Here is a 20,576-nt window from a genome sequence, read left to right on the forward strand (position 1 = left end):
ATGCATGCCTATATTAGTTTATGGCTGTGGCAATTGGATTTAATTAGAAATTCTGTATTTCTATATTTGTTCTTGTGTTATAAGTTAAATTTTTACAGTATTTTTCAGTTCCTATCATATTCCTAACACTATACAGGTAGCATAGGAGCTACAGAGTAAGTATGTAAGATATTTATTCCCTTCATGGAACTAACAGTCTCCTAAGAGACTTTCAAAATATATTTCATATATATTTCCAGCACAACTAAATGTCTTTGTACAGTTAAGTAAAATGGGAAATGAAGCATGAATTCCCTGTGTGTCTGCCCTGTGCAGACCACCTCTTTCCTCAAGGAACTCACAGTTTTATGGAGGGAAGAGAGAAGTAAGCATTTAGAACACAACATGCCCAGTGACGAGGCAGATATGTGGAGCATTAGGAAGGGTGATCTGAGAGCATACAGAAGGGATGGCTGAAGGGTGGAGACTCAGGGGGAGCTTTCTCTGTGGAGTTAATGGCTGAGCCAAGTCTCCAGTGACATGTCAGGTGTGCCAGGGAGTGGATGGTCAACAAAATCATTCTTGTCAGATGAAGTCCCATGTTCTAAGGCATGTAAAAGTAGAGCAGTACTTTGTTCTCGCAGAGCACACCCAAAGACCACCACTATTATTGACAGGTTCAGAATGAGTAAGGCTTGGATTGGCAAGAAACGAAGCTGGACATACAAGGAGGGGTTAGGTTTAAAGGACCTCCTATGCCACCTTAGGGAGACAGAATCTTATTCTAATGGCAAAAGTCTTTGAAACATAGAGAGCTGGGGAGAGACAGGATCATACTTTCATTGTAAGAGAAGGGGGGTAGTGCTAAACTAGCCATTAAATCATGAGTAGACTTTGCATGGAGAGGAGGCTGGAGTGTGCTCCTGGTTAGGATTCTATCTATACTATAAAGGCCCCTGCTGTCTGCTCCCCCTTCCTTTATAATAAACAGAGAACATTCAAAGGCTGACTCACAATCATTAAAAATAGGTAGACCTCAGGATTAGTTAGATTACCACATCAAGGAAACATAAGAGAGAGTAAATATTTACTGTCTACTGTTCTACTGTGTAAGGGTCTTTAAAAAAATAATAGTTTATTAAGATGAAATTCACATATCATAAAATTAATGATTTTAAAGTAAACAATCCAGTGCACTGAGTACATTCACAATGTTGTATAAATCTATCTAGTTCCAAAACACTTTCATCACCACAAAGTGAAACCCCAGACCCATTAAGCAGTTTCTCTCCATCACCCCTCCTCCCAGTCCCTGGCAACCACTAACTTTCTTTCTCTGTCAAGTTTTCTACTCAGGACATTTCATATAAATGGAATATTACAACGTGTGGCTTTTTGTGCCTAATTTTACTTAGCATCATGTTTTCAAGGTTTATCTATATTACGCCAGAATACCACTCTTTTTTTTCCTTTTTTTATTTAATTATAGTAAAACACAACACAGAATTTACCATCTGAACCATTTTAATGATGTTAAGTACATTCATGCTCTTATACAACTAACTTCTAGAACTTTCATCTTACAAAACTGAAACTGTACCCATTTCCCTCTCCCCGCCCCAGACCCTGGTGACCACCATTACCCCCTCCTGTCTCTATGATTTAGATGACTCTAGGGACCTCATGTAAGTGGAATCACACAGTATTTGTTTTTTCATGACTGGCTATTTTTACTCAGACATCATTTCTTTTAATGGTTGAATAATATTCCACTGCATGTACTGGACCACAATCTGCCTGTGCATTTTTATCTGTCAATGAATTCTTGGGTTATTTCTACCTTTGGGTTGTTATAAGAGTCTTTAAAAAAAAAAAATACTAGGGTCAAACAAGCTTAAAACATAGAAAGACAACCAGGATGGAAGCAAGACACTTGATTTCCTATTCCAAAACCACAGTCCACACTCAACATGGGGCACCCAGTGACACCACAAATATTTATTAACTAGATGCTGAAAGGAATAAAAAGATGCATAAAATATGGTCTTGTCCTTTAAGGGATGTATAGTTTCTTGAGAAAGCCAATAAATGCAGATAAGTGTAACACAAGGTGGAATGCATAAAAATCTGAGAGCTTCTTGTGTGACTAGCCTGTGAAATGGCCTTAGAGGACGAGGAGGAACGGGACAGGCAGACAGATACAAGGACAGGACTGTGGGAGCAATGGGAATGAAAACTCAGAGAGAAGTGTATTTGCAAATATCAAACCAATTTTAGTCACAACTATTTACATGCTACAAATTCATTTTGTCCTAATACGAAGGCAACTTAATTAGTAGTCCAGATGAACTAGAGTATGTGAATTCTAATAAACTAAAGCCAGTGAAAGAGAATGCACTATCCAAGAAGCATCTAAGTGCTCACTTTCAAACAGGTGATCATTTAAGCCTTCTAAATTGGACAGGGACTGTCTGCTCTCTTCCGGAAGAAAACATCCAGAGATGGAGACTCCATGGTGTCCCTCTATAATACTTCCTCACTTAGAAAGTATTTCTTCAGTTCACTTGCTTTGGTTTCACTTCTTTATTCTCCTCAAAGAAAAGAACACATGGTTAAGAATCTACTTCATGAACATTCCCTAACAATGAAGTATTAAAATAAAATCATATATTTAGCTCTCTGCTTGGATGTTTACAGGAGTCTGGCTCTTTTCATTTTTTTTCTAAGGGAAATAAGAAGCAGCAGCAAATGTGAGAAATGTTAATAAGATGAAACTGAGTATCACTGTTAGGTGTCAGCATGAAGAACTAGAAGCATCTAATGTAACTCTCAGGTTCCTGCTTTGGCCTGGAAGTGGCCAAAGACTGAGAGGAAATAGGAGAAAGGGAGGAAGGAACAGAGAGAGAGACACACTCAAGTGTGGGTCCTGCTGTAGAAATGGCCAGTGTGGGCTGGCACCCAAATGGAGTACAGAGTTAGGATTATTTGTTATTTTCTCAAGGGTAAGTTCTGGGTGGGAGGTTTCGGTTTGGGGACAAGTGTATGGGTATGGCTGAGAGCAGCAAAAGAGATAGCTGAGGAATGGCCAAAAAGAGAAGAAAGAAATAGGGAAATGAGGACCAGAAATAAAGAAAGAAGTGATATGGGAAGTGGGATTATAAACAGCAAATGCTATGGAGATAAGACAACAGAATCCACAAGATCGAATAATTAAGAGGTCACTGGTGACCCGAACAGAATGAGATAATTGTTTAGGGTCTGAAATTCATTTTCAGATAACTGAGTTCCAATAGAGGAAATGATTTCAACTCCTACTGGACGACACACTGAGGTCAGGAGTCAATGGAAGGAATAAGAGTGATGACCAGAGTCAGCATCCAGGTAACCCCCAGGTGAGGATTTCACATTTCCTGCAGAGGCACCAAGTGTGTCTACATATGCACAGAAGACCTGAAGACCTGGACACTATGCAGAGGGACCTGGGAGTAAAACTGGTGGTCACAAAAATTTGTAGCCTGATCTCTAATTAAGAATCTATTCATGTCTATACTTATATAATCAATTAAAATTAATTTTAAAATATAATCTCTTACAAATAAAGAGATAATATATTCACTGGTCTCAGAACTGACTGTGCAGGTGTGCTATGAAGTATTTTCAGCCAGGCTAGAGGCCTTTCTTCTTAGTACAAAGTAGACCCTTATTATAGCTTACTAACTGGTTTTAATGGTAACATTTTAAAGATTACATCTTAATCCTCTAACTAAATTATCCTAACTATAATTATTTTCATATAAAAATATTTTATAACAAACTAAAATTTAAAATATTTGAATGTATGTCAACAGACAGTTAAATTATTTAGGTAAGTATGGCCAATATGACTATGTTCCCTGAAACAAGAGTGGCATCAGAAGAATATAAGATACTGGGAATAAGAGCATTTAGGGACTGGGCATTAGTCTTTTAACTCTTTTACGTATCTGACACAGAATACATTCTCTTTATTATCACAAACTAGATATATAAAATTTACTCTTCAGATATAAGAATACTACTAATCAACCAAAAATCAATTAGTGCCACTCTCTCTGCAACATAACTGGATATAAGTAAGTTATATACAAATTTTTGCTGACAATTTTTCAAGAGGGAATTTAAGATTATTTTTACATCAAAGTCATAGTTAGGAATACATATTATGATGCATAATCCTATTTTGCACTTCTCATTTCTAACTATTATTTACTTTTGTTTTACACTGAGAATTGGAAAGAAACGGCCCAGGGTAAAAATTAACAGTGTATGTATGAAACCCCCAAAAAAGACCTCTCCAAGGTGGACCAATTTTTAAACAGATTCCCTTTATCTCCTGCAAGATTAGGGACTAGATGGGACCCAGATGAGAAATACTAAAAAATAAATTCAAGGTGATTCAAAGGGGTAAATATTCTTGTTTTAATATTACAAGCACATTTTCTTTTAAAAGTCTGCATTTGGGTTTTGTATAATTTTACAAGTTACAGAAAGAGCTTCAAGATAACAGAATAACTATAAAAATTATTTATTTAAGACTTTACTTATTTATTTGACAGAGAGAGGGAGCAAGTGGGAGCACAAACAGGGGGAGCAGCAGAGGGAGAGGGAGAAGCAGACTCCCTGCTGCTGCAGGGGGAGTTGCACAGCTAAGCATTTGGCATTGCACAGATAACAGAGTAAGGAGGAGCTCAATCCCAGGACCCTGGGATCATGACCTGAGGTGAAAGCAGACACTAAATCGACTGAGCCACCCAGGCTTATTCCTTCCAAATTATTATAAAAATAATTTTAAAATAGAAATTAGAAACAGTACTACAACGTCTGTTGGTTGCATTTGGGGAAAAATTTCCCAGTTAAAGGAGATTGAAAGTAACAATTTGAAAAAATGTTGATCTCTCAGTAGTTTCTTGATTAAGCATAGTCAAGAGCATGTCAGCAATCCTACAAAATCTGTTCTTACAGAATTCATTTCTGCCTTTAAAATATTTTATTGCAGAAAAGTTTGGCCATCTGCAGAGAGCTCCTCAGGCTTGGTCTGGTTTCATGTTCACCTTGTTTGCCAGCCACCTCCTCTAGTCAGGGTCAAACCAAACAGTAAACTGTTTACTGCACATATGGACATCAGGTCCCCCAAAATGATTCTTCAAACCTCAAGTATAAATAGGCAGCAAAACAGTGTTTTGGAAATCACATGCGTGGACACTGACATTACTCTTATAAGGCCTTAATGAGTTTGAATAAGAAATGTTATACTCAGATTCCTTGTGTTTCCTACCGACAACAAAAACATCATTTATATTAATTACATTTAACTGAAAACATGCTCAAAATCTTCCTCACAACTTAATTCCCAGTTGTCAAGTGATATGCTTATAAAATTTACTCTGTGGCAATTTTCCAATTAGTATAAAGCTTTTTGTATTCAAATATAAGAAGCTGATCAAAGGAATTCTTTAATGACTGTCCTCTCACACTAAGCACTGAAGTCTAAAGCTAGAGTTTAATGATGCATCATCTGGTCCACCAGCACCACCAGCTAGCAAATTAAAAAACCAAAAACCAAAAAACTCATAGAACACTTTCATTTTTGAAGCAAAAATATCACCAAATTAATTATTTTATACAGGATTCAATGTATTTTCAATTTACAATCAAAGTAAAAACTATCACTGGTAAATTGTTGAAATACAAGAAAAGCTGCTCATATACAGGTAATGTTGGGTTTTCCTTGCTATTTCATTTCTTATTGCACTGTAAGTGATAGGGTGCTGCTGGTGCAATTCCCAGGAGCAGATGAAGGGTCAGGCTTTCCTTGGGAGAGACAACGAGAAAGAGTGAAAACTTTCACAGCTTGGAATCTGGTTGTGAAACGCATCCTCTATTCTAGGCTTATGAGCTTTTCAGCTGGTAAATCAAAACCCTGTTATACACCAGGATAACATTCATGACAATTCTCCACATTTTATCTTCTTAAAAATCAAAGGCTCAGTCCTAAAGGGTTAACAGAGGAATTACAAAGTAACTCTCTAGTTTGCATTTCCCATAATACTAAAATAAAGCTGCTTCTTTTAGTCCAGAAATTTGCTTTTTTAATACTGTGAAAAGCCTCCATGAATCTGTTTAACGTATTTACTTCTTTTCATCTATTCAGTGCCACTGGGCATAACCTGTAATGCAGTGCGTGTTGATATTTTGCAAAGCGCCACATGACTCACTGTACCCTAATGCGCTCCATTAATCCTGTTTGGACAGCTGGGTCCAGGCGTTTGTTAGCTGCATTCTAATTGTCCCATCTTTCTTTTTCTTCTTTTTAGTTATCTCTATGGCAAACTACTCAGGAATTTAATTTGTTGATCTTCAAAAAGCAAATTTTGCCATTAATTTGCTTTCTTTGTATGAAAAGTATTCCCAGCATACAATTTTCTTCCATAAAATCAGTATATATCACTATTAACAATTAATCTTAAATAACAGATCACAGTACATGAGTTTTATAAATGACTAAATGGTAGCATGGCTATAATATCACAGAAATTATTGTTGGACTGTCATAATACAAACGATACCACTTTAGATATAAATGAAGTTACTAACGTGCATACTTTTGGCATTTTCGAGATTAGCACACCATAAGCAGATGTCAAAACAATAACAAGTCCTATAAAGCAAACACAAAAGAAGACCACTAAGTAAATAAGCTTTGTATTAGTCTGTGGAATAATGGTCCCCTTACATTTATACTTAGACTTCACTTCTTACTAAAACATGAAATTCTCGGTAAGCATTGCGCAGATAACCGTAAATCCTCTATTTCCCTCTTGCAGCCGGCCTCCCCCGCTGGCCAGGAGTCTTGAATCAACAACGGAGGCAAAAGAAGAGATAAACAAAAGCAACTCAAAGCGACTAGTAATTTTTGTTATGAGCAAGTTGCTGAGGTTGAATGATAGATTCTTCTAATCATTTGTGAACACTCTTAAGTGGAAACTTACGTCCAGAAAACCAAACAGAACTAACTGCCTAACGGAAACTTTTGTCTGAAATAATATTTAGCCAAGAAGCGAGATCACAGCCTGCAACATGCTTTATAAAAGATAAAAGTCCAAATGAAGATATGTTCAACTATTTCAGTGACAAAGTAGAAATGTATTACTTTTAAAGATGATCAAAGTTCCTGTAAATTGAAAAATTAAGAGAACTATATAAATGACAGGCAAGTAAAAAATTAAACAACTAAAGGATTGTCCTTGAAATCAGCACATGCTCGCAAAGACCTCACTGTTTCAAGTCTATTTCATGGACACAAAGCAGCTTAAAATGTTTTACACATATTCAGTTTTTAAACTACATACTAAATTATATATTTTTTTTTAATTTTCATATGAAAAATTAGTTTAATACTTTCTAGACCTTAAACATTTTTTTAATACCACAGTTGTCTCACCAGAGAACTCAAAAGCTTAACCAATCAGTGGGAAAAACTGTCCATTGTTTGGAGAAAGAACATTTTTAAGTATTTAAAAATAAATAGCCTTAATTTGATAAAAGTGCTTGTTTTGGTATGGCTCTCTATAAAAAGACATACAGAAGTTATAAAACAATATGCAAGGAAATATTATATTTCAAAGGATGTTTTTTTGAAAAAATTCAGAAACTAAAAGTTAAGGCAGAAGTTTAGGAAAGAAATGTTAACAAGGAATGGGCTTTTAAAATAGACATTTCTCTGGTAAACTTACCCAGTGTTCTTGACATTACAGGCAGTGCAGAGCTCAAGACCAAGATGGACACACAATTCCCAATGATCTGTGTAGAGATCAGAAAGAATATTGGGCAGTCAGAGAAAAGGATGATAAATGCAATCAATCTACTCACATTCTGGGAACTTACTGTACATTCTACTTACCTGGTACTATTGTCCTGTACTTTGCTAGCTTCTTAATGATATTACTCAATATAGAATTTAAAGAGAACAAGAAATTTTTTTTATAAATATTTGAAGTTACATCTATAAAGTTCTTGAAGATATTTACAGTAGCTGGCATAAACATAAAGTTACAGAACACTTAAGTTACACCACAAACAATACATTTTACTTTATTAATTGAGGGTGCCAACTTTAAAAAGGTTTGCCTGTCAAGTAAAATAGAATGAATACATTTAATACTTCTGACTATATTTTTAAAGCCACACTACTGCTCAAGATATATAATACTACTTTTAATACATTCAACTATTAGAAGATATAATACCAAAAAGGTAGAAATCTAAAACCCTTAAATTCTAATAATTCATTTCCAATGTGTCCTATGCTTAATCTTTTATATTAAATAAAACAAGTTGAAAATACTGTTTAATGCTGATGATCACTTAAACTAAATGCTAAGTATCTTAAGAAGTCATAGCATTTTAAAGATAGGTAAATAAAATATATAAAATGACTTTTTCCTTTTAAGATAGGTTGAAAATATGTGATATATAATTTAAAAAAAGAAAAGAAAGCAGCTCTTATTACTTATTCTTCATGGTCAGCCTGTGGGAATATTTTAAAAAGATGCAGTCACTATATAAGGTAACAGTCTTTGTTATTCCAAAGCCAATGACACATTGTAGGAAGTCAAATTAGCCTCAAACTACAAAATGTTTCTGAATAGAACTCTTCCTTCTTGCTTTAATTATTCAAATTTGAAATACTTTGTCCCTACTACTTGTAACAGCTAAGTTCTTCAGATTTCAAACAAGCTTCCTGAAGTACAGTTTGCACAATCAAAGTTACTCATTAGCAATACGTTTTCTTTAGAGGAGAAAGAGTCCTTTCAGTAGCCTTCTGTAGCTAGTTAACAAGCTCTGCAGTTCTATGCATTTACAAGTGAATGGATGTCATCCAAATTAAACAGAGCAGCACATCCTTTTCCCACTCATTCAGCATTTTGAAAATCTTTCAGTTTGTGTTTATGCAATTTACAAACAAATACCTATCAGCACAAATGAACCATTCAGGGCGATTACAAAATAAAACAGTTCATTTGCCTTGGAATGCAAAAGAGAAGCATAGCCACCTAACTCTTTACCTTACCTTTGTCATAGTTGTGTCATCCTTCTTGGGAATAAAGTTTCCAAAAAATCGGAGGCTATAGAAACCAACAACAGAGGACACCATAAGATAGCTGTGAGAATCAAGGAAAAACTCTCCAAAGAATGTGAGTTTCCTTAAGTCCTCACTAGTCTCCAGAAACTCTTAAGATCCAAAGGAAAAACAAAACAAAAAGCCACTTGGCGTGATTGAGAAAGACTGACTTGTTTTTCTCTTCTAGGCAAGTGTCCTAGTAAATTACCACTGTCCCAGAAAACTAAACAGAAAATTTGTTGACAATGTTTAGTTAAAGAAAGGATACAAAATCAAAATGATTTCAAGTGCAGCTCCCACAAAACCAAAAGCAGAAAGAGAAGCATTTCCTATTCCAGGACCCTGGGGGGAAAAAAATCACTTTTCAGAATTCAATGACACTATAATATTTGCTTTCCCATTCTGTTTCATAAATATAGGAATTGGGAATGTTTAATACCCTGGAATAACATCTAGATTTTCAAATGACAGTAAAACATGAAATTAGACCTAGTTCACCAACTAATTAATGCAAGCATGTGTTAACAATCTTAACAAGCTCAAAACATCTCTGATCTATCTCAAATGTAATTTACTTATCAAAATGAACCCTCCCAATAACATATACAAAAATTATATAATTAAACTATATCAGAGTAGGCTAAGCATAGAAAGAAAGTGAATGTGCATATCCCATTTCTACAGTTAAAAGTTTTCTTTCCCCAAATCTTCCTTGGGAATTCAGAGGTTTTTAAAAGATATAACTTAATTAAGACAGATTTTTTTTTAATGTAACACTACACATTTTTCTAAACATTGTATGTATTCTCAAAACCTATTTTTATCTAGAACTTAAAAAAACAAAAAAATCTAATATTTATTAATGAGACAAGACAGGCAAAAAAATAATTTCTAGTAGGAAGAATATTTTCAAAGCCTGCCAATTAAAGAAGTATTCAAATATCAACTACTATTCTACTATCAGCTTTAATTATATCGAACAAAAATACCAGGAAAATTAAGAATCTATAGTCAGGCCAATAAAAAAATAAGCCTATAATTAATATCATACATATCATATATACATTCTAATTTTGACATAAAAAAGTAAGAATACCCATGGAAATTTCATATATATATGTGTATATATATATATATATACACACATACATATAAACAAAGGCAAAGAATTATCAACTTTTCATCAATCTTTTGACATAGAAATGAATAATGCTAATAGAAAGCTTATTGGCTGGAGAAAAAACATTTTGGAAATATTCCCTGTCTCAAGAGAAGTCCTCCAGACAGGATTAAGATGATTTGATTTATTTACACAATCACGCATGGACTCTACCAGGTAAAAGTCCTTCTCTATGATACACTAAGAGCATGGTACAAAAATGTACCAATAGGGACTTACCCAGTGTGTGCAAAGTATAAAAGAGGGTTACAAAAAGTATAGAAACCAACACAATAGATGACTTCCTGCTCTATCAATGAATTTGGGTCTAAACAGAAGATAAAGACCAGGTTGCAGGTGGAGTACTGTTGAGTGTTGTTTGCTTGAGCAATTAGGCACCTGGAACACGTTGGTAGGCTAGACACTGGGCAGTAACAGAGGGCACAAGGTCCAGCAAAAGTTAGAAGAGGGCAGAATCTAACTAGAGAATATGGCTGGAAAAAAAAAAAAATTAGCTGTGAGAGATACAGTATCTCCGCCTTGGACTGAAAGGAAGAAATTTAGGTTGATGCTGGCTTTTTCCTAGGAGAAGAAAGTTATATATTATCTGGTTCAGAGAGAGAAGTGGCACCAAAAGTCTGGAAGAATTCGGAAGTCTTTTCTATGGGGAGTAAGAAAGCTACTGACTTAGAAAAATGTAAGAAAATGTTAAAATGTAAATGCTACTTTCATAATCAAAAGTTTACAGACACTCCCAGAAGTATGCCAAATATGAATCTTCAGTGATAACTACCTCCTGTACGGTGAACACATTTAAGTTGGCTAAAAGATAGGATTTAATAGAATCATCAACTTTTACGAGAGAGAAAACAAAGTTAATTCATGAAAAGGTATACATCTGACTCCTCCAGTACCTAAACATTTGACTCCGTTTCATAAAATGTGACTCTTTTGAAACAGTCCCTACTAACCATATACTTGGATCTTTTGCAACACTATGAATCAATCTAATAAACTCCTTCCACATCACTATTTCACAGAGTATACATTTTCTTACAGAATTACAAATATGAACTTTGGTAAAACAAAAATAAACTATGTTACAAAGTCTAAAAGGAAACTTTGCTATTTGATAAAAGGGCTGGCCAACCAAAAGTAAGAAATTAGAAACAAAAGTCATAGTTTTATAAACACTGTTTACAAAGGCTCTTTATATAAAGAAATTCATACAACCTGAAATATACATGCAGAAAGGTGATGTTTTAAATCACGTATTTGAAATACTCAGGGTATATATAGAGAACACTTTTGCAAAAGACATTTAAAGCACTTTACCCTTGTTCCCTTTGGCATGGCTGTTTCATCAACCAACAGGCAAAGAATATTACAAGCCACCAAGAGGACCGAGATGGACTACAACATAAAAAAATGAGCATCAGTTCTGAATTTCACAGATAATTTGTGAGTACACATGTATTAAAATCTAAGTTACTGACCAAATATATGCTTCGGAACAGAGAAGAAGAAGAGAAGACAAGACCAAAATTCTACACACAAAAAACAAAGGCAATCAAGCTATCTGCAAAAACCCCAGAATAAACTCTAAAAGCTTCTGCAAATTATTACAATTTCAAAGCTTGTGACTAAAGCTAATAATATAGATCCAGTTATTGACAGATTCCACCAAATGGAAGCCCACAACTCCACAGATTTAAAAAATGGTTAAAATGTTATCAGAACTAATTAATAATATAATTTTCATATCCCATCATAGAGTTTGAAGCAAGATACCTGCAATACCTCATCTCTTAATTCTAAATGGCACAAAAGAATGATGTCCTGCTTTCATGAGGAAATAGTTAATCTTGAGGACTTTCTAAAACTTGCCATTAATTTCCATTTTTGTTCTATTGAGTTTTTCCAAATAAAAGTATAGATGGATTTTAATCCTGTAGATAGAAAACTAGTTTATATGAAACCATTTAGCTGAGGGAGTTGTCATACTCAAATACCAAAGTAAATAAAAAATAATTTGTTTTATTTAACTAGGCAAATAAATTCTTACTGTCTCAATAAGGAGGAGAACCATAACAGCAGGATACACCAAATTTCTTTCCCATGCTGAAGCTTTTTTTCGCCTTTCTATTAGGGGAAAAAAACAAAATATAACAAAAGATTTCCAAAAATATCTCTAGATCCACATTTTCATTCCTTACTGCTACAACCAGTATGTATTATTTTTATAAAACTTCTTTTTCACAAAACATAAATTATTTTTAATTTTCTTCCACAAACTATAAAGATCAGTTTTAAAATCACTTTGCTCAATCCTAGGATGCTTACATTTTAGCTCTATAAAGACATTTCAGTTGCTAACCAAATGTACTGTTAATACCCAGCTTACTATGAAAATATAGAAATATTTGTATTTGATATAGATTTACATATTGATAGAGATTTGAGTAAAGTAACATGAGTAAAAATCCCCTCTAATCCAAAGATAAATATCTGCAGTTTTCTAAAGATTGGAAGCAAACCTCTGGCTACAGTGATCTACCTGATATCATAACAATCCTTACATCATGAACGACTAGTAAAAAACAAATCAAACTTAACTAAGAAAAAAAATCTGCATGAAAGAATCGCAGAGCCTCCACAACAAAACTGTGAGGTCAATACTCTGTGAAATGGATTGATGTGATCCCTCATATTTGCACTATCTTTCCCTGAACACAGTTTTCCAACATATGACTGACATGGCCCTATGAGGCTGAGAAATCAAGCAACCATCAGTAGATAAAAGAAAATGATGCTAAAGCAATGCTTTCAGCAAACTCAACAGCATCAGGAAAACAAAAATTGGGAGTGTGGGGCTGCCAACACAGCCGAAATCTGAGAGGCTAGGATCCCAGAGAAAAGGAAAGAAGAAAGAAGGGAGTCTAACATTCAGCCTCTTGTCCTTCAAGGAACCAGGGACCACAGTGACCAGAAGGTACAGCAAAGAGAGAAGCAAAGCTTCTATGAGGTTCATGTTTTGAGATGAAAACTGAATTTCAAGGTTCACGGAGAAGGCTTGCACTTAGGAAAGCTATATACACTAGGAGCAAGGCCAAACCGCAAATCGACCATCTCTTGAGAAGACCAAAACCGACTCTGGAATGATCAACAGCCCAGATGGAAAGATTGATCTAACTGCTCTAACTGCCTACCAGAAGAAAAAGTAAAGCCTCTCAAGAAGAAGAAAATATTATCCAGAGTTTTTACAGTTCTGCGTAAGAAATGACTGACACTCCATCGAATGCTCCCTAGAGATAAGCACAAAGGAAAAAGATGATAGAAACAGACTTTCAGTTTATCCAGATATTGAACTTATCAGAAGGAGGCCTTAAAATAACTGATTAATATATTTGATAACATAAGTGACAAGCTGGCAAATGTTGTAACTTGAATCTAGAAAATAACTGAATGGAAATTCTAGAACTGAAAAATTACTGTAACTAAAGTTAAAGAGTTCAAGAGACAGTTGGGCAATAGTTATGACACAGCTGAAAAGACAGCAAAATGGAAGACACATCAACAAAAAATATCACAGATCAAAGAATGTAATAAAGGAGGGTAAACTCAAAACAATACAGAGTGAAAAGGTCTAGCACATGCACAGTTGGGGTCTAAAGGAACTAAAAGAGAATGAGTAGAGGCAGTAATTGATGAGACGATGGCCAAAAAGTCCCCAAATGGATAAAATACATTAGGTCACACATTGATGAAGTGCCACATATCTCAGAAGAATAAACACAAAGAAAATCAAACCTAAGCACATCAGGGTAGAACTAGTAAACAAAGACATAAAGAAAATCTTAAAAGCATTAAAAAAGCGCAACAATACGACTTTAACCAGAAACCAGAAGACACTAGAAAGACATCTTTTTAATGCTGAAAACTATCAAATCAGGATTCTAAATTATGTAAAAATGCCCTACCAATGAGAAGGTAAGTAAAAATGTTTTCAGGTAACAAAAAGAGAATTCATTGCCAACAAACCAGCACTAAATGAAATGCTAGCAGATGTTTTTCAAGCAGAAGCTGAATGAACACTGGCAACACAAATCAGAGACATACAAATAAAACACCAGTGAAAACCACTTCACGTCCACTAAACTGGTAAAAATGGAGTCCAGCACCGTCAATTGTTGACAAAGATAGGGAGAAACATGAAGTCTCACTAAAGCCTAAAACAAATGCAAAATAATACAACTACCTGATAAAACAATTTGGCATTATTTTAAAAAGTTGTATATCCATAGACTCAATAATTTCACCTCCAGGTATGTACACTGAAAAAACATACATACCAAGAGATATGCAGAAGAATGTTTATACCAATACATTCATAACAAAAGATAAACACATCCAGTACCCATCAACAGCAGAATGAACAAAGTAATTTTAGACAATATGATGCTCACAAAAATAAACAGGAGAGCACCATATAGAATGGGAGAAGGTATGTGCAAAGGATATATCCACCAAAGGGTTAATATCCGAAATATATAAAGAACTTCTAGGGCAGCCCGGGTGGCTGAGCTGTTTAGTGCCGACTTCAGCCCAGGGTGTGATCCTGGAGACCCAGGATTGAGTCCCACGTGAAGCTCCCTGCAAGGAGCCTGCTTCTCCCTCTGCCTGTGTCTCTGCCTCTCTCTCTCTTTCTGTGTCTCTCATGAATAAATAAATAAAATCTTAAAAAAAAAAAAAGAACTTCTACACCCCTACATGAATTAAAAAATGAACAGAGACTTGAATAGACATTTTTCCAGAAACAACAGATGGCCAACACAGACACATGAAAAGATGTTCAACATCATTCATCATTAGGGAAATGCAATCAAAACCACAATAAGAGGGGATCCCTGGGTGGCTCAGTGGTTTGGCACCTGCCTTTGGCCCAGGGCACGCTCCTGGAGTCCTGGGACAGAGTCCCACACTGGGCTCCAGGCATGGAGCCTGCTTCTCCCTCTGCCTGTGTCTCTCCCCCTCCCCGCCCCCCGTCTATCATGAATAAATAAATAAATAAATCTTTAAAAAAAAACCACAATAAGATATAACCTGGTACCTGTCAGAATAACTAAAATCAATAACACAAGAAATAACAAGTGTTGGCAAAGATATAGAGAAAAAGGAGCCCTCATATATACTGTTGGTGGGAATACAAACTGGTGCAGCCACCATGGAAAACACTATGGAGGTTCCTCAGGAATTAAAAATAGAATTACCAAATGCTCCAGTAATTCCCATACTGAGTATTTGCCCAAATAAAACAAAACACTAATCCAAAAAGAAATATGCACCCCAATGTTTATTGCAGCATTAATTTAAAATAGCTAAGACATGGAAAAAACTCAAGTGTTCATCCATAGATGAATGGATAAAGAAGATGTGATATATATACATTTGTATACACATATACACATGGATATTACTCAGCCACGAAAAAGAATGAAATCTTGCCATCTGCAACAACATGGATAGAGCAAGACTGTACTATGCTAAGTGAAGTAAGTTAGAGAAAAACAAATACCATAGGATTTCACTCACATGTAGAATCTAAGAAACAAAACAAATAAAAGACAAATAAAAAAAACCAGACTCTTAAATACAGAGGAAAAAAACTGGTGATTGGCAGAAGGGAAGTGGGTAGAGGATGAGTGAAACATGTGAAAGGAATTAAGAGTACACTTATCAGGACAAGCACTAATAGAAGGAATTGTTGAATCACTATACTGTACACCTGAAACTAATATAACACTGCATGGTAATTACACTTCAATAAAAAAGAAAAATGAAAATAAATAAATTTTCAATAACAAAACACTGGACTTCATTTCTGAAGATGGAATAACTACAGGGACCAATATTCCATGCAAGTTGAAATAATTAGGAAACAAAAAAATACACACATATGAAACAATTGCAGGACACCGCATGTGTGAATCACAGAAAGACAATGATCTCTGAGAGATGGGAAGCAAACAAAGCAACGCCTGGGTTTGCCCCTGCTTACTGTCTTGAGACAGTTTGCTGGCCAGAGTACAAGGCACAGGAACCCAACCACAGCCCTGCTCATTCCTTGAGTTGATATAAAATGAGACTGCTGGACTGTATAGAGCAAAGTACCACAGGCAAAAGTCCTCAGAGAAAGAACTCCACAGATCTTCAAAGGGTCATAGTTGAGTCTTCAGTGAAGATCAGCTCAGGTATGTGAGCAAACAACCCACAGCTGAAGAAAGGACTGCCCAAAAAAGTTAGATGGAGCAGCATCCAACCATCATAAAGTGCCAAGAATAGGGCCTGCTCCCACAAGACAAGAAAGAGACCTCATAAATCATGAGCATTGTTGCCTTAGAACTGGCCCTAGAGGAAATGCTACTCTAGCCCAGCCTGACAAGCCTTCAGAGCAAAGCCCAAGAATATCAAACTGTTTCCAAGTAACTTAACTGCATCCCAGAAAAAAAGTTCCACATTTATAGGAATACAAAAATATCAGTGCCCAGCAATAAGATTCTCTCAGCATCCACCTTCCAATCTAAAATTGCCAGGTATGCATAAAAGTATAAGAAAAATCAATCAATCAAAATCTATCAAGAACTAAACACAGAAATTAGAATTAGCAGATAAAAACATTAAAACTGTTATTATAATTATATTCCATATTTTTTAAAAAGTGGAGGACACAGACTAAACAGTCTAAAAAGAACTTCTAAATATAAAAACTGCAGTGTCTGAGGGGCATCTGGGTTAAGTTAGTTGAGCTCAGGTCTTGATCTCAAGGTCCTGAGTTCAGGCCCCACATCGGGCTCCAAGTGCAGCCTGGAGCCTATTTAAAAACAAAACAAAAAAACTGCAGTGTTTGAGAATACAATAGATGGAATTAAATGCTGTTTAGACCCTCGAAAGGAAAGATTAGTATACATGAATATATAGTAATTACTATCCCAAATGAAACATCCTGAGAAAAACATCCAAAAAATAAAGGAAAATCCATGAGTTTTGGGCCAGTGTACATGTAACTGGAGCCTCTGAAAGAGGGACACAGAGAGGAAAAAAAAAAAAACATTTAGAAAAACAATGGCCAAAAATGTTTCAAATTAGATGAAAACTATAAATTCCCAGATCCAAGATACTCAGTGAACCCAAAGAATAAGAAGCATAAAGAAAGCCACTTTAAAGGACATTTGAATCAAATTGTTCAAAGTCAATGACAAAGAGGACATCTTAAAAGCAGAGAGAGAAAAAGAACAATTCAAATGATGAGGATGACAGAAGATTACTTGTCAGAAATAATGCAAGTCAAGAGACAGTGGAGTGACATCTCCAAACATCAGCATCTGAAAAGTCACTTTATGCATGTACAAAACAAACAAAAAAGGGAGTACATATATGCTTATCCCCTCCCCAAACTAAAAGGCAGTCTGTACCAACAGCTATTGGATACACTGGAAGATTGTACCATAAACTAAAGATTTCAAAACTTTTTGACTATTTCAGACTACAGGAAAGTCTTTGGAAAGAATCCAAGACCAGTGCACAAGTCAAGAACAAAAACGTACAGTACCTAATTTTGTCTTAAGAGTCTTCACATTTTCAAGTTCTTGTTCCAAATCCATTATGTTGTAATCCACTGATGAAGACAGTCCTATCAAAAGCAAACATATTTTAGGAGTAGAACAGAACCTTAACATCACAGAATTTGTAGCCCTCACATTTAATTAAAATACAAGATAACACATGACAAATTCTGATCACTGACAATAAAAACAAATGCTGCTGTGATTCATAGAAAAATCCATTTCTTCACTACTTAAGACTTCCAAGTTCTTGCTGATTAAATACTTCATGTTTCCTAGAAAATGCCTTACTTTGATAAAATTTTTACTTGATCTGTTAATTTTTCATTAGTGATAAAAGTATCATATGCTTATTATAGAAAGTAAAAGAAATTCATGATCTTCTTCTCCATCCCATCCTCCTAGAGTCACAATTGGCCAACAGCCTCGTTGATGATTCCAAATCTTTCTTCATGATCATGTAAATATTCACATATACATATATACCACACATGATTTCTGCTATTTTATAAGAATGGGTTAAATTGGACACATTTAGCCTGCTTTCATAATCAGACATCTATGTTTACAGATAGTGCCAACTCCCTTAACAACTGAATAACATTCAGTTATGAAACATTCAATTATCCAACATTCCACAGTATGGATGCACTTCAATTTATTTCAGAGTTATTCCACTTACAACTAAGCAACAAAAATTTCTGGATGCATATGCAGTACATTCTAATTCTATTGTTTCTGTAAGACAAATTCCCAAAATTCTGATTACTGAGCCAAAGGTTATAACCATTTACAGTTAAGAGATATTTAAAGGTTACTTCATTCCAAATATTGTAATTTATTATAATGATTTAAATATCATAATTTTTTAAAATGGGGCACCTGGGTGGGTCAGTAAGTTAAGTATTGGGCACTTGATTTCAGCTCAGGTCATGATCTCAGGATTATGAGATCATGTGTGACAGTTTCTGCATTGGGCGTGGAATTCTCTCCCTTCCCCTCTCTCTGCTGTTACCTCCATACATGCTCTCTCTCACTCTCTCTCTCAAAAAAAAAAAAAAAAAAAAAAAAAAAAAGAAAAAGAAAGAAAAGAAAAAAGAAATTATTGTAATAATTTACATTTCCACTCATAGCTTTTGAAAGTACCTATTTTCTTCCTATATCTTCCCTGCACTGGATGTTGTAATTCTTGAATTTTGGCCAGTATGATGCGGGAAAAAAATGTTTTCTTATTGTTACTTTAACATGCACTTCCCTAAATGGGGTTGAGCATCTTTCCAGATGTTTAACACATGGATTTTCCTATTCATGGTTTCTACTTATTTCTATAATGACTTGTATATCATCATACTCCATTTGTTAAATTCTGAAATGGATAAATTAAAATTCCCCACTACAAATGTACTTTTATTGAGGTCTCCTCAACTTTTAAGAATTTTTCCATTATGTATTTGTATTTGTCTGCTAAGTTTTTCAGGTTCCTATAAGACTGTTATACTCACCTTATGAATCATACCTTTTAACTTTAGATAATGACCCACTTTGTCTTTAATGTTTTTCTGCTTAAAATCTGTTTTGTGGACCTTCAGTTCTACGATCTTTTTGTTTTTACCTGTCTTAGTTACTTACTGATTTACTACAAACTTGCATATAAGAGACAAAGAAAGATTAAAATTAAAGGTATAGATATGTGTGTATATCAGCTGAATCTTATTTGAGGTTTAACCTTATCAGAGTTCGTTGGTTATGAGCAACTGAAGTTGACTGACTGGTTAAAACAGAAAAGGAATTTACAAGACAGAACCAGTAGGAAAACTTCCAGTTTTCCTGGAAAGGAGAGGAACCACGCAGCTGGGGGCTCCAGGTGGCAGGAACAGATGGACTGTCTCCTCATAGTATTACACCTGGGATGCAACAGTCCCAACCATTTTCAATCATCATGTTGCTATGATCAAGAATGAACTTTTCAGTCTTTATGTTGCTAGGTTCAAGAATAAACTTCCAGTGTCTTAATGACCTAGCTCGAATTCCTTGAGTAGGGGAGGCAGAGAACTTTGACAAGCAGTTCCATAGATATGATCAAATAGGAGAAACAATAAAGCCAAATCAGATGCTTTTTCTAGTAAAGAAAAAAGAGCTATGGGTGCTTATAGCAAAATGGTTGAATAACCCAATCTGACAGGCTCTATTCCTTAACAGTGGAATTCAGCCCATTTACATTTAGTCAAATAGAGGATTTGCATTCAGTATAACTTTGTATAACAGCTGATAAATTTTATTTTATACCCTGCACACTACTTGTCTGAACTTTAATTTTTTTAAATTTTTTTTTTTTATCAAAATGAAATGGGCACAGAATTCCAAGTGCCACATCCCGGCACAAGGCACCTACACACATACCACCTTCCTCCCAAAGACTGTCACTTCAGGTCATTTAGCTGATTCTTTCAGTATCTGTCTTCTTAGCACTAAATCAACAGCTTCCTTTGCTGCTGGGTCTTGATTTTCCAGCTCTAAGTATTAACTATGGCCTTCCTACCAAACCACACCCTTGGCCATTCCTCCCTCTCCCAATGTGGATTACTGGACATCTTGGTTACATCAATATTTGATGTCTGCATTATTACAAAAGAAATGCCACCCACTGCTTACCTAC

At 35.1% G+C, this 20,576-nt stretch overlaps 1 protein-coding gene across 10 annotated transcripts in view; it reads right to left on the reverse strand.

The window, feature by feature from the left end:
- LMBR1 (limb development membrane protein 1) overlaps nucleotides 1-20,576 on the reverse strand; it is a 323,369-nt gene that overhangs the window by 195,073 nt on the left and 107,720 nt on the right. For 7 of the 10 annotated variants that reach the window (XM_072763254.1, XM_072763256.1, XM_072763252.1 and 4 more), the window contains 6 exons: nucleotides 17,908-17,988; nucleotides 12,364-12,440; nucleotides 11,634-11,711; nucleotides 9,408-9,481; nucleotides 9,089-9,179; nucleotides 7,752-7,818 (listed from right to left, as the gene is read on the reverse strand). In XM_072763254.1, the coding sequence (XP_072619355.1) occupies nucleotides 7,752-7,818; nucleotides 9,089-9,179; nucleotides 9,408-9,481; nucleotides 11,634-11,711; nucleotides 12,364-12,440; nucleotides 17,908-17,988 (468 nt within the window). Of the gene's footprint in view, nucleotides 1-2,403; nucleotides 2,568-6,506; nucleotides 6,677-6,732; nucleotides 7,190-7,751; nucleotides 7,819-9,088; nucleotides 9,180-9,407; nucleotides 9,482-11,633; nucleotides 11,712-12,363; nucleotides 12,441-17,907; nucleotides 17,989-20,576 lie in introns of those variants that run through there. The other 3 variants (XM_072763259.1, XM_072763253.1, XM_072763258.1) reach the window with 3 other exon arrangements.

The sequence above is a fragment of the Vulpes vulpes genome, chromosome 7, assembly GCF_048418805.1.
Source record: "Vulpes vulpes isolate BD-2025 chromosome 7, VulVul3, whole genome shotgun sequence".
NCBI lineage: Eukaryota > Metazoa > Chordata > Mammalia > Carnivora > Canidae > Vulpes > Vulpes vulpes.